Source organism: Pinus tabuliformis, chromosome 1_2 (assembly GCF_031772625.1).
Source record: "Pinus tabuliformis cultivar Carrire ecotype Pingquan chromosome 1_2, CPIR1, whole genome shotgun sequence".
In the NCBI taxonomy this organism is placed as follows: domain Eukaryota; kingdom Viridiplantae; phylum Streptophyta; class Pinopsida; order Pinales; family Pinaceae; genus Pinus; species Pinus tabuliformis.
The window spans coordinates 787,520,820-787,535,855 of record NC_142298.1 but is presented as its reverse complement, the minus strand read 5'-3'; the positions used below and the strand labels follow the sequence as shown (position 1 = coordinate 787,535,855).

At 37.4% G+C, this 15,036-nt stretch overlaps 1 protein-coding gene across 1 annotated transcript in view; it reads right to left on the bottom strand.

The window, feature by feature from the left end:
- The window catches only part of LOC149208244 (uncharacterized), a 13,368-nt gene extending 1,467 nt beyond the window's left edge, over positions 1-11,901 (bottom strand). The window contains 5 exon segments of the mRNA XM_089398277.1: positions 10,350-10,580; positions 10,773-10,881; positions 11,081-11,296; positions 11,404-11,669; positions 11,799-11,901. Of these exon segments, the coding sequence (XP_089254403.1) occupies positions 10,516-10,580; positions 10,773-10,881; positions 11,081-11,296; positions 11,404-11,669; positions 11,799-11,901 (759 nt within the window). The 3' untranslated portion in view covers positions 10,350-10,515.
- Positions 11,902-15,036: the final 3,135 nt, after the last annotated feature.

Genomic DNA, 15,036 nt, shown 5'->3' with positions numbered 1-15,036 from the left:
AAACCTAGGAAGCAGTAAGCAGACCTGGAAGCAGAGAAACCAGAGCTGAGCTCACTGTAATAGCCAGAGCCACCAGAGGTTGGAGGCAGAGCCGCAGAGCCAGAGAGCTCTAATAGACTTCTAAGAGTCACGAGGCTGCAGTGAATTTACAGCATAGCAGGAGATCGAATGATCGAGCTGTGGCTAGTTGTCTGAGGTGTGTCAAAGACATGAGAAGGAGTTCCAGAGACAAAGGCAGAATTTTGAGGGAGTCGGAGAAGCCAGAAGCTCGAGAAGCTTAGAGCACTGACAGAAGGAGTCCAATCCAGAGAAGCCTAGACCTGTCTGCAGAACAAGGACAACCAGGGGTAATATGGCATTCTAAGCCCATTGCTTCAGTTGTAAACTAATGGAGTTAAGTGTAGCACTTGTAAAAGAATTGAAGCCATAATCCCAGAGAGCCTAATCGAGTTGATTAGAGCTCAAGGAGATGTTGCCCAAGATATCAAGGTGAACTCCATATTATATTGTTGTCTTACGTGTTTGTTTTTACTGCTGCTTTAACTACTGTTATATGCATTTATATATCAGTTTAAGTACCTTCCCATATCAACACAAACAACAGATTTTAAAGTAAATAATTAGCTGAAAACAAATGCAAGCATGCACCCATATTTTCAAGCATTTCTTATTTCCGCATTGGTGATCAAACAGACTTGGGAAAATTTAAAGCTTTGGAAGTGGGAGAGGTTCTTGTAAGTTATACAAGAAGCCTAAGAGCCCCATTTTCAGATCAAACATGATTGGGCTCCCACAAGGCGATGAACTCGATCAGATGTGACCTTTCTAAAGCATCTCCTGAATCTGTCTCTTGATTTCGTCGTTCTCCAGAACGGAGTGTCGATAGATTGGTCCATTGGGCAGTGGTGCACCTGGTGTCAAATCAATGGAGTGCTTGACTTGACAGTGCAGAGGCACCCCTGCGGGGGAGGTGAATATTTCCTCATACTCCTCCACGACCTTGTCTATCTGTTGTTATCATGCGGATGTGCCTGTCTGGAGGTCGTGGCCACTGTCTTCTTCGTTCCCTGAGGGTGTATCACCAGGAAAACAAATTTCCTGGTTTTGGAAATGAGCTTACTGCATTGTTTTGTAGTAACCAAAGTGATGGCGGTAGGCGGTGCTACTTTCGGTATCTTGTACAACTTATTTACCAAAGTAACAATAACAGTGTGAGGCCTTGACTCATACACAACTAATCACTTCCACAAGTATGGTTGGCCTAATAATACATCACAAACATCAAGGGGAGCAACGTCACATAATACGTCATTCATGAAGGGCTTGATGATGTATGGAAGGTGACATTGCTGGCTCACGCAAAGATCCCGTCCTTGGTGAAGCCACTCAATGGTGTGCGGTTGGGGATGTGCTGTGGTCAGTAAGCCTAGTCACTTCACGACCTCTGTAAAAATGAGGTTCTTTTGGCTCCTTCTATCGATAATGAACTGTAGCAGGGAACCCTTTACCCACATCTAAGAGTGGAAGAGGCGCTCCTCCTCCTTTGGATCTCCAGGTTCCTCCTTCTGGATCTTCGTGGTGGCGATGATGGTGTTGGGCTCCACATCGATACTCTGCTTCCCTTTGTCATTCCCCTTGTTGGGTTCTGACTCAGATTCAGAACATGCATTTGATTCCAAAGCCTTTAGCTCGGCCACTAGTGACTGCTTGACCCGACACTCACTTGTGTTGTGAGTGGAGCTCTTATGGAACTCACACCACTTTCCCGTGTCCTTCTTTGGCTTCGCGGCGTTATTCTTTGCTTGTGGCTTTGGCGGGTTGTCCTGGGCCACCCCGCCTTAACTTTGTCCTTGGTTCTGCGATTTGGACGCACCTTTCTCTTGCTTCGGATTTGCATATCCAAAGTCTCGCTTCTTATGTTTAAACTTCTGCTTGATCTTGACCGCGTATCGGTACGCTATACTGAGTGAGGAGATGTCCAGGAACTCTATCTCATCCTGGATGTACCTATGTAGGAAGCCACGATATTTGAGTACCAAATTCTGCTCAGAATCCTTAATACCCAACTTTTTGTGAAGGGTATGAAAAATATTGGTAAACTCCAACATGTCTTCGTCCCTTCCCTGCTACAGCGTGGTCCACTTTATGTATTTATCCTCATAGCTTCCAACAGGGTAGTACTGCTCCTTAATGGCATCCCAAAATGAATTCCAAGTGGGTGCGGCTAAAAACAATAAGGCCGTACTTTCATCCTTCTGCTCACAGTAGGTTTCCCACCAGTCCTTAACATGGGGGGCAGATTTGAGAAGAGCGAAAGTAATTTTTTCCCACCCGGAAAAATAATGAACAGAAAAATACCCTTCTAGTAGATTTAACCATTTATCTACAGCGTCTACATCTATCAGACCCTCAAATATGGGAATGTTAAAGTTAACTTGTACCTTAAAGGGTGTGGCACTTCCAGAGTAGCTGTTGGAAGTAGATGTGTCGCCCCTGGGTAGCCGCTGAAGGAACTGGGCAAAATTTTCCATCATTGCGTTCCTTTGTCGCTCGAGGGCCTCTTCAAGCAAGATTTTGATAGGATCTCTTGCCCCCTTATCTTTCTTTTCATTCGCCATGGGAGGCTGTCGGGATTTGCGACGTTGGTCTTGCAAAGGTTCGACCAGTTCAAGCCCTAACTCCTTATATCTCGACCTCGTTGGGGACATGCAAAGAAAAACAGAGAAAGAGCAGACCGCTCTGATACCACTAATCCAAACTTAAATAGTAATGCAACAAATTACAGACATAACCATAAATACAGAGATGCAGCAAAAATAGTACTTCATTTCATTAATGTAAAATACTGAAATATGCTTACAAACAGAAGTGGAAATAAACTAGCTCGGGTGATGGTAGCTTATCTCTGAGAAGAGATGTGGCGGCTACATGCCTCTAAATTGCATTACAATGAGGCTCAAGGGCCTTTTTATTATTGAACAATAAGAGCAAACCCTAAACAACCAAAACCCTAACCCGAGAAGATGTAACACCAAGAGTTTATGGGCCCCATTGGGGTTAGTTGGACATCTAACTTCCCAGGGTTGTGACTTGGTCATATTATCTCTATTTGATGCGCATGATACCTCATTGAAAAGATCTCTCCAAGGACTACGATGGAAAAGACTATTCCATAAAATAATACTTGGTGGTAGATTTCCAAAAAAACATCGTTTAGGGCCTCAAAACGACTCCGGAAGTTTAGGACCTGAAAAACTGCTAAAACTAATAAAATGTGCTACAATTAAGGAAACTGAAAAGTTGAAAGAAACAATGGTGGGGGTCCAAGTGGAATTGGTGGTTGGTCACAATATCCACCTGGATCAGTCACACATGATATACCTCTACACAATGGTTGCCAATTCCTGCCATGGTTGTCTCAAACCTATAAGGGGAATCCATTTTCCTTTGCACACCAATTTCTCCTCTAGGTCTTAGAATACTGTGACTGCGTGCTGCAGAAGAAAATGTTTATCTGTCCATCTCATTCCTTCTGCTGGAAGTCTAGAGACTTCAGCTATGACTTCCTCGGAGACTGTTATTTTCCTGCCTTTCACTGTGGTGTGGCCATTCTGTAAATTCTTCAGAAATTCAATTGTCATTTCCTCATGAAATCCCGGTAATTTGGTCAATTATTGAAGCCATCCGACACACTCAAGAATTGCATGAGCCTGGTCTGATACTTGGAGCACTGTGGGTTCACTGCGGATGGATTTTCCTCCCATGGCTGTTCTTTTTCAGTAGCTGGTTCACTTGCAATTTTGCATGCACTCCTCTCACACTTTCACAGTTTGGAACAACACCATAGAACATTAAAGCTATTGATAGAGTAGTGACATTGTTTTGAGAGTTAATATCAAAGGCAATTATGTTATTTGTCTCATCAGCAATATTTGGCGCAAGATCATAATTAATTCGCATGCTATCCATAATGCTTGCCTTCCCCCTCCAATCAGAAAACAGTTTGATAATTATTACACACGCGCATTCATAATGCAGTCCTTCAACCAGAAATCAGTTTAATAATCATCACACATGCTATCCATAAATCATCACACATGCTATTCATAATGCAGACCATCCCCCCTCCAATCAGAAAAGGGCGTCCATGCCCACCAAGCATGGGAAAAAGGGAGAGGGCGCCGGGAAGTCATAAATGCAGGCAAACAATCAATAAAAGCGGCGTAAAATATGACGAAAGCAATCAGAGCAGTACAGGTCAAAAGATTTGAAATGCCCACAAAAATAATAAAGCAGAGATTAGATCATTATGTAAATGGATATTTACCTTAGGTGGAAAGGTGATGAATGCATGGCCAATGATAAATGTTGATGACCGTTGATATCGAGTGATTGAACAATAATGATATAATGCATATAAAGATATAGTTTACCATGCATGTTGGCTAATTGAATTAGAAATGTTGTTCAAATGGTAAATTCTCCTTTAGAAATGAATTCGTTGGGGGTAATAGGATAGAGATTATTTGACAGTGTAACATAGTTCTTCAATACCACAAACAGAGCCATTGCTGCCAGCAGGCATTCATAGACTCGATAGGGTTGCTTTTTAACCCCAAAAATGAGCCAAAGTCCTCCTTTTAGTATTTAGATGATTCTCCTTTTCCTTGCTATAATGAGACCACTATGTTGGCATGGTAACCAAATAATCATAGTGCCATTCACTATTGAGAAGGTCATTACCTTGGTGTGGTGGTCATAATGGAATGTCACCTGTTACATCCTTATGATCATGGTAGGCTGGCTCGTGATGAGACCCCCTATCCTCCTTAAGACGATGTGTGTTGCATTTTCATATTTTCTTGTTTTTATTGTAAAGGGAGGGAGGCTTATTTACTCCTTAAGAGTTAGGGAATGCGTAAGAAGTAAAAAAAAATACCAACGAAAGTTATGCTTTTATCCCTATATCATCATGTCAAAGGGATTTATCCATTCGAAAGTGTTAAAGATAAACTACCATGGTATTTAGATAGTAAATCATTTTATGATGTGTCCAAAGAGAAGATATTCAACCAATCATTATATAGGTGCACCATGTCAGCTTCGAAATAGAGATGACCATCAAAGAGATTTGTAAGTCATAATGGTATTACTAGCAGTTGTCCCAAAAGGTACAAAAAGAGGCCGATAGAATTATGAAATTGGAATTGTTGAATTTCTGTAAAAGATGAAAAAGTACAAGTATTTTTCTAACAAAATATTAAAAATAGAGAATAATGAATGTTGGAAACCACATAACATTTACAGTCTAAACTATACACACACACACACACACACACACACACACACATATATATATACATATACATACATACATACATACATATATATATTATATATATATATATTATATATATATATACATATACATATATGTATATTTAAATTAATTGAAATCCCAATTGTATTGTCAATTTTGTTTTGGTTACACACAATATGGTCTATATTGACTGTATGGTTGATACAAGGATGAATATCAAGTTACCAAGAGGAGGTAATGCCCAAAAATGAGAATGATTGTCTTTCCCTTCAGTGCTCACACCTCCATGTTGTAGATGGAACTCCCAGATGTTATAAAAACCCTGCTAGTAATGTACACAACCGAATTAGGTATCCACACTGCACAGAAAGGAAGTTAACGATCCGTGCTTCTGTTCTCAGCCACCCACAAGAAATTCACACCCAACAAGGAAGTTAATGGTCCCTGCTTCTGATCTCAGTCACCAACAAGAAGTTCACACCGAACAAGAGGTACCATGAGCTCCCATATAGTATTCTATCCAGGCAAGAAGATAAGGCCTTAGAAATTCATCTTCTTCAGACTTGGGCTTCACCATTTTCTTCTTCACCTTATATCTTCATGTAAGAAAGCCTAGTGCAGAAATCATGACAACAATCCAAACCCCTGATAAATGTCCTAATGCTCTGATTTGAGACTTGTTCCAAGGATTTGATCTCCTGATATTGGTAACATTCTTCAGAGTCATTCTGGAAGAAAACCACAACACAAGGATTATATTATGAACTGTGAATATTAGAATTGACACAATCTGAAGAAACACAAGTCCACTAAAAGTTGAGCCATCGACCAATATTGCAGAGGAACAAACTTCATCAAATGTCTCGAGGCTGGCAATTTAAAATTTTTGAAATTTATAAGTAAAGAGGTATTTGTGAACTAGGAAAACACCAAACGCAATGTAAAAAACTGGCTTGAAAATTTGAAAGAATGAAACAAAGCATTCCTTGTGTGTGTAAAGAGAATCCCATTAAGGCGCACGAAATGAATTTGAAAAGCCTTGTTAGCCTCTGAAATATTTAGTTTTTTTCTCTTTGATATGGTTGCCCCTTATTTCTGATCCTTAAGGGAAAACCTCCCTTTTGTAAACCTAATGTACAGTAATAAAAATTTTGATAGGGAGAAAGATCCATCATTTTTGATTCATGCAACAAACTGTTGTTCTTGCAAGTTAAATAGTAACAATAACATTCAAGAGAGTAAAATATAATACACTAAATGAACATACCACTGCCTACTTTAGCCCTTAAACACCTACATGGAGAGCCATACCAGATAAAAATTATATTCATTGTAATCAGATTTACTTCATAGGGAAAAAGATGAATACCTTGTCAAATATTTTAATCAAATTGTCTCTTGTAGTAGAGAATGGAATTTCAACTGCCAAGCTTCGAAAATACTGATAGACTATAGTGAGTTCATCTCCCATGTATGTTGCCAATATTGCAAGCTGGAAACTGCAAACCACAAAATGATACCGTTAACTTCCCACAGAAAATTAATACTTTAGTTTTCTCACTTTGGAGGCAGATTCAGATAAACTAAGACAGATTAAAAAGAAAATAACCACAAATTGAGATCAAACCTGATGATGGTGATTTCCAGTTGATGGCCAAAGTGAGGTAGCCTACACATAGTAGGTTGTTGCAACTGAAAAATCGAGGCCTAAAGATTCCCATAGAATTTGTTGAGTCTTCTAGTGTAGTTGCTAATGATGGAAAAGCCCAGGTGAAAGAGTGAATTGTTATTTTCACTTATTCAAGCCCAATGCTTAAAGTTTATGTTTATTTTTTATTTTTCAGGTTAGTAATGAAACTGTTGACCTTACGCTACCAGATTATGACTGTTTCTGTCAGTTTTGAAATTAATTGCTTTATCATCTTGTCTCTTACAACCAACTTAATTGCAACAAGTTGTGGAAGCTGGTTCACTTTCATGAATACATAAAGAAGGCATGTTCTTTTTTGTTTCTTTATTTGTTGTTCCTAAACTTTGAGACAGTAAGTGGCATAAGTTACTGCCCATCTCAAATTGGAGTCACCCCTTAATGCCATTTTACAGGTGTATATGATCTATTTACAGTTTTTTTCTTTCGTGTCTATCAACTATCGACAGTTGCTATAAACAGAATTGGAAGACAAAAAGATATTGTGTTAAGAAGTTGAAATACAGCTAACAAAAATAGAAATAAATCAATATTGCAAATCATTTATAATATATTTTTTACTAAGATGTGAGAATACAAATCCAACATAACGAGAAGGAAGGGAAGGGCTCATTTGCAGAAGAAGGATCTTCATAGAAGCTTGTCAAAAGGAAAAATGATAGAGTCATGACCTGAATATGATAAAATCAGATATTTTTAGTAATGATGTCATAACTACAAAAGTTCAGACATATATGTATAGAGATCATGCTAAAATCAAGGCATAGAAGCTCAAATCTCTACTTTAAACTTTTAAATGCTTATTATTCCAAACTATTTAAATATGTGAAAAAACATTAAAGCAAGCCTTACGAAAAGATGATATATTCAAAACATTAGTAGTGAGGAGTTCAATAGGCAGAAGAAAAGTTTATGAAAGTGTGTGCATCTGAATACTCGTCTTTTCTGATTTTATGAACATACAATCGTATTTGTAGAGTTAAAACAATTGTATCATATGATTGCAAATGTGTAGATCAAACAAGTATTTATTATTTATTTATATATAATTTATTATTTATTTATCATAATCCTCCAATTTATTTATTTTATTTATTGTTGTTATTATTTGTATTATATCTATTATAAATAAAGGAAAACTAAAGATTAAACAGGATCTAATTATTTCTGAATAAACTAAGAATGATCATTTAGTCATAAGAAATGATCTTTTATAAGGTTTACAACCAGCAATACAAGACAATCCATGAAGGATAGTTGCATCTTTTACTGAAGAAAGGAATGAAGATTGCATAGACAACCATCACAAATAAAGCCAGTAGAGAGCTTACCACAGAACAAAACGCCAAAGACAATTAAGAACATAATAGGACTTGGGAAATCATTGTGATGGTCCATTAGGTACGGAGCTTTGGACACTTCTTCTTACAACAAAATGTTGTGGGGTATCACATATAATTCAACCATGGGACCTTGCTACTTAAAAGCAGTCGGAGACAGTCAAACGAAAGTACCAAGTATAATGAAGTTGCAGCCAATTGCAGGATTCCTTGAAGAATAGTTGCATGTTCAGTGGGTGAAAATCCACGATTTGCATTTGACTGAAAAGTTAACGAAAAAGAATACGCTCCAAAACACTCCATGACTTGGAAGGGTGTCTGAGATCACTGTAGTGTTCATTAGGTCGGAAGCTATGGGCATTTCATGTTGCAAAAAAATGTTGTGGCTAATCACATATCTCGGCACATTTTAGTTCTGGATATGAAATGAGAGCATGTAACTTCATATTTACTTCATTGAAGGAGGATAATGTGTACAAGGAAAGGTTACGGGACATCATCTTGGGATTAGACATCAAGAAAATAATAAAAGCAAATAAAATCAAGAGCAACAGAAAAACACAAGTAGGAATAACACCTCCAACAACCATAGCACAAAAAGAGGCCAAAATCCACATTTGATGGACAAAAGTTTTCCCCTTTTATATATTTATATTGGGAAGAAGATATCTACACATTTTGCAAAACCTACCATATATGCCTTAAAAGCGTGTATTTTGCTTGATACTTTGCTCTGAAATTATATATCTATAAGTTCACAAACATTCTTGCACTGAAAATTTATTGATTATGACCCTGTTCACCTTCTTCACAAACCAAACAATCCCCTGCAAGTTATGGATAGCCATGTTCACAGTTTTTATCGACTTACCAGAAATGTAAACCAACACAAATTTATGTTTGTGAAAATAATTGTATATTGTATATATAGCTACCTCGAACATGCAACAATTAAAAAACTAATGTGGTAAAAAACAATATAATAGTTTGAGTTTCAAATCATTATGATACATTGGCAGAGTTTCTCAATATGTGGGGAAATGCAAGATGGATTCCTAGTTAGCCTGTGTCATGGGTTTCATGTATCTCACCAAATTGCTATTGTGCTTTCTATCTCTTCACATTCCATATAACTGATTGTCTTTCTGTTTAGGGAAGTCATAGGCCACAAGTATTGAATAGTTGATCACAACCACAACATTTTTCCTTACACTGATAAACCACTTCCAACAGTTCCCATGGGATTGCCAATCCAATCTTCTGCCTTCTAATTTCTACACATTCCACAAAACCAAGTGCCTTGTAGTTTTGTGAGGTCATATAACAACATGTGATGAAAATTTATTGGTATTGCTATATTTTCCACTATATTGATGAAACTTCCAAGTTCAAAAGTTCCAAGAAAGTGTCTCATTTATGTTATTAAGCAATGAACATGGAATTCCTCCACACAATATTGATAATTTGCATGAAATTCAAGCCTAAAACACCAGCAAGCATTTGCTATTCCAATCTTGCTAGCATCTATCAATCCCCAATATTTAAAAGTGCAAGAAATAACAAAAGCCAAGTACTAAAAATAAACAAGTAATTCAAATGTGCAATACACTAACAGAACTTTTCACATAAAAGTTGCTTTTTTCCCCGGAAAAAAAAACAGAACTTTTCACACACCTAGTGGACCGTGGTGAGTTAATTAATAAATCATTGGAGTTACAAACAGAGCTCTTGGCTCTACACCAAACTGCTGAGCAAAAAGGAGCGTGCAGATAATTTACCTTACCTAGATAACAATTGGTTGAAATAAAGCCTAGTTAGTATACCACTTGTCCTTTGACTAGCTAGGGTTCAAGACTCTTGAAAAATAAAATTCCACAACAAAATTACACCTTATAATAATTGTCTATCGAGGGATCTTAATCGGTTAGACAAAAAACATTAATATCTCCAACTGAAGTTCTACAATGAATAAGTTCTTTACCTTCTCCAATAGATGAATAAAACTGCCTATTATTTTATGTGACAAAATGATTTAGCAGAAATAGTTCATGGGCCTGCCCAAGAATACAATTTTTGCAGGGGAATTGTCAATGGCTCTTTTCACAACCCATGCAAATATTTCAAGTTACCTTCTCCAAAACTTCATTTCAGAGATTGAGGGGCTCTGCCTCTGTATCCCGCTCCTTGGTTACACCCCAAGTATCTAGAGATTCTGCAAATAAGAAGGGAACTGTATGAACACGTTGATAAAAAACCTAGAAAGAAGCTCAAAATCATAGAAAAATAAAAAGCCAACACTTTCCACAGACCTAACATCAGTTACATGACAAAGAAGTGTGTGCATCTTACTTGACTTGTGACTCAGCTTAAAATCAGTTACTTGACAGAAGTTTGTAAGACTTACTTGTCTTGTGACTCTCTGCAACAACCATGAGCCGCCTTTGGAGAACTGATGCCATGAAGAGGAAGATGGCACACATACCAAACATGACTGTGATTGGGAAGGCATTGACCTTTCATAAAGAAGAAAAGAAAGAAAAGTTTGAGTGATTTCAAAACTTTTAAATGGTTTCCAAAAAATTCCATAAAACATTCCAAAACAAAAAGTTCCTTAGTTAATAAGACTTGTTAATCCTCATTTATATACAATACAATGCTCCTGCTCATGACATCCATATTATAAAATGAGATTAGAAGGTCTTGTGGCCTTACATTGTAAAGCACAACACAGACAAATATGTTCAAAGGTATCCGGAAGAAGTTCATAATTGTGCTCCTAGACTCCTCAGGAATGTATTGTGATCACATTTTCATAATCGAGGGCTAGAAAATTCCCACATAGGCCTCAAACACACAGAAACCAAGAAGCTGGAGATGCCCTCCTAGTGTAATGCTTCCACCTTTTTCTGTGTTGGGCTCTAAAAGGAACTGCTCATAGCAAGCACACAAAATGTCCTCAGATCCAAAGTATGATGGTGTTTCGTATAAATAAATTCTATCAGAAGACACAAAGGAATAGTAAATCTAAGACATACAGTAGTTATGAGAGGAAGGAGGAAGGATCCTGCAGCAACAAGGAATACAATCTGCATGTAGCTCTCCGCCTTGACTGCTTGGCGAGCCAGAAGTCTAGAGGCAAGGGAACTTCCTAGGATTGAAGACAACATAAATGTTGCAAATATGAACCCATGAGGAATATCTTGTTCATTTGGGCTCAGAGCAGGTGTCCAAAGAAATACAAATGTGTACATTGAACCTTCAAATAAGGACTGTATAGCTCCCAGCAATGCAATCTTCTCATCTACTCGCCAAAATGAGCAACATAGTTGTCAAGACTAAACATAAGGAAAAGCTCTACCATCATCTGTCTATCTGACGTATAGTTCAAAGAAGGCAAGATATTTGGAGATGACAAAGTTTAAACACTTACCTGAAGCAATAGTTGTGGCAACACCCTTGAACTGAGTAAGTAGATCCTTATTCTCTGAAGGATCTCCATAGTTCTCTGTCCAGGTGGAGAAGATAATGGCCATCCCTATAGCTAAGAAGCATGCTGCAGCATCAAACGGAGAAACTGGACCAAAGCCTAGAGTGTTAGCAAGGGTATTGGCAAATAGCCCAGAGAGAATGGCTACAAGACCATTGCCAAGGAATATTTCCTTTGAAAAGGTGAATGATAACCATTGTGGATCAAAAATCCTCTGCAAGAAACAAAAAAAACCTCAAGTGACCAGAATATCTTAGCATATGCCTTGCTAATTTTTCTTATATTTCTTTCTACAAAAGGTAAAAATTGTCTTCAGATTTCAGGCCAACTCCAACAACACATTAATGAGAGAGAGAAACTACATGCTATGCAAAATAATTCTAAATACACTAGGTCTTTCAATATTGCTGCGTGCACATGATGTAAACATGCAGAAACTACACCAACTTTTTGTGCAAGATGGATATATTCATTACCTTGAAATGTTCAGCAACAAGCCATGATTCAAAAGTTGAAAATAGAAGAGATGTGGCAATGCCTCCAAGAATACGGCCAATCATCAATATTTTGTACTCAGGAGAATGCTTTGTAATACAACTCAATATATACGTTATGCAGTATGTTATACAAGCCCTCTTCCGACCCCTGCAGATAGAACAACATATTAGAATAGATCTATTTTATTAGTTATTTTTGTTCTCAGTAATTGCCACAATACAAGTGCACAACTACAAACCATACGGAGTGTTAATATCTTACTGTTTATCAGCTAAAGATCCCACAATCATGCCAAATAACATAGATGACCCGAAGCCTACAATGAAGAGTCTTCCAATATCTCCTTTGTCGAAACCATACGTGTTGTAAAGATAGTAAACGTAGGGTCCTTGTAACCAATCTCCAGCTACGTTACAATGAAAAGAGAAACCATTAGGCGGAGGAAAGTGCGGGTTAGTATTGTTATGGCAGTAAGGCAGGTCATGCATAGCAGAAATAACTGCCATTGTTATGGCAGCAGGGCATGGAAGCGCAGAAAGCAGAAAGTAGGTTGTCGTGGAAAAGCAGAAATCGGAAAGTGGTTTTGGTGAGGGAGAAATAGTCTAAGATATTTAGCCAGATGTCAGAGAACAGATGTCAATCAGACCAAGACCATATGCTAGACCAAGACCAGATGCCAGATGTAAATCAGACCATATGCCAGATTGATGCCAGATGTCAATCAGAGAATCAAAGTGTAGACTACTAAACCGATTCAAACGAAGGCCTATCGACCTAAATATTACTGTTTTTCTTTATCTCATGTACAAATTCCAAATCCAATCATATGGTTTTCACTCAAAACACGAAAGAGAAAAAAAAATGGCAAAAAGCATCATTGGCGATGGAACAGCAAAAATGAATCACAACTATTTGTTCTACCAAACAACGGTTCTTCAATCGATTGAACAATAGTTGTTCAATTGATTTAACAACAAACACACAAAAAGGAACCAATATTGTTCAATTGATTGAAAAACAATCGTTCAATCGATTGAACAACAAAACATACAAAAAATTGGTGTTGTTAAAAAAATACGAAAAAGAAATCAGTGTTGTTCAATTGATTAACAACAATCGTTCAATCGATTGAACAAAAACACACAAAAATAATCGGGGTTGTTCAATTGATTGAACATCAATATTTCAATCGATTGAACAACAAAACACACAAAAAGAATCTGCGTTGTTCAATTGATTGAACAACAATCGTTCAATCGATTGGACATCAAAACACAAAAAGAAATTGGTGTTGTTCAATTGATTGAACAACAATCATTCAATCGATTGAACAACAAAATACAAAAAAAGAAATTGGTGCTATTCAATTGATTTCACAACAATCGTTCAATCGATTGAACAACAAAACACACAAAAATAAATTGGTGATGTTCAATTGATTGAACAAAGAAATACAAGAAAAAGAAAGAAATTGGTGTTGTTCAATTGATTGAACAACAATCGTTTAATTGATTAAACAACAAAATATGAAAAAGAAATCAATGATGTTCAATGGATTGAACAACAATCATTCAATCGATTGAACATCAAGATATGAAAAAAAGAAGAAATTGGAGTTGTTCAATTGATTGAACAACAACCGTTCAATTGATTGAATAGCAGTCGTTCAATTGATTGAACAACAATTATTAAACACACCCAAAAACAAGAGAAATCCTCATATTTACATGGTGATGCCTAACTAAATTGCAACCAACCGTAAGAGAATATATACATTATTTATAGCTGAAGAAAGATACATTTTTATGAAAGTAAAGCTACCGGGTCATCACTCCCTATAACTAAAATTTGCATAGTGGGATCATCACATACTTGTTGACAAAAAGACTCTTTGGCGAGTGGTTTGTGATAAAGACGCACCTGATGTCCATTCACCTTGAAAGAATGGCCAGACTCATCAATGGTAGTCAGAGTTAGAATGCCATTGTTATGTACCTCTTGAATTTCATAAGGTCCAAGCCACCTTGTCTGTAATTTGCCCGGAAAGCCTTGGAACCTAGAATCATAGAGGAGCATCCAGTCTCCTTTCTGAAACGTCTTCTTTTTAATAAGACTGTCGTGCCACTTTTCCCTTTGCTGCTGAATAATCACAGTGCGTTGTAGAGAAAGTATTCGAGCCTCATCCAATATATTTATCTATTGAAGTCATTTGGTTTGGGCCTTTATCAGATCCAATCCTACTTCTTGGGTTGTTTTGAGAGTCATTATCTCAAATTCAATAGGAAAGATAGGTTCTTTGCCAAATACAAGTTGGTACAGAGAATATCCAGTAGTATTTCGCCAAGTTGTGTGATAGGCCCACAAGGCCTCTGGAAGTCTAGCAACCCAGTCCCACCAATGTGTCGAAACTGTCTTGGTCAGAATTGCTTCGATGACCTTATTGGTGCTTTCAACCTGCCCGTTCGCCTGCAGGTGATACAGGGAAGTGACTCTATGTGTTATGTGGTGGTTCCTTAGAGTGGTTGTAATCTTGTGTCCTACAAATTGTCCTCCTCCATCCGTTATCACTTCCCGAGGTAAACCATACTACGTAAAAAATCCAAAAAAGGAAATTAATTACAACTTCTTCTGTAGCTCTTGGCAAATTTATTGTTTCTACCCACTTCGTTACATAGTCTGTCGC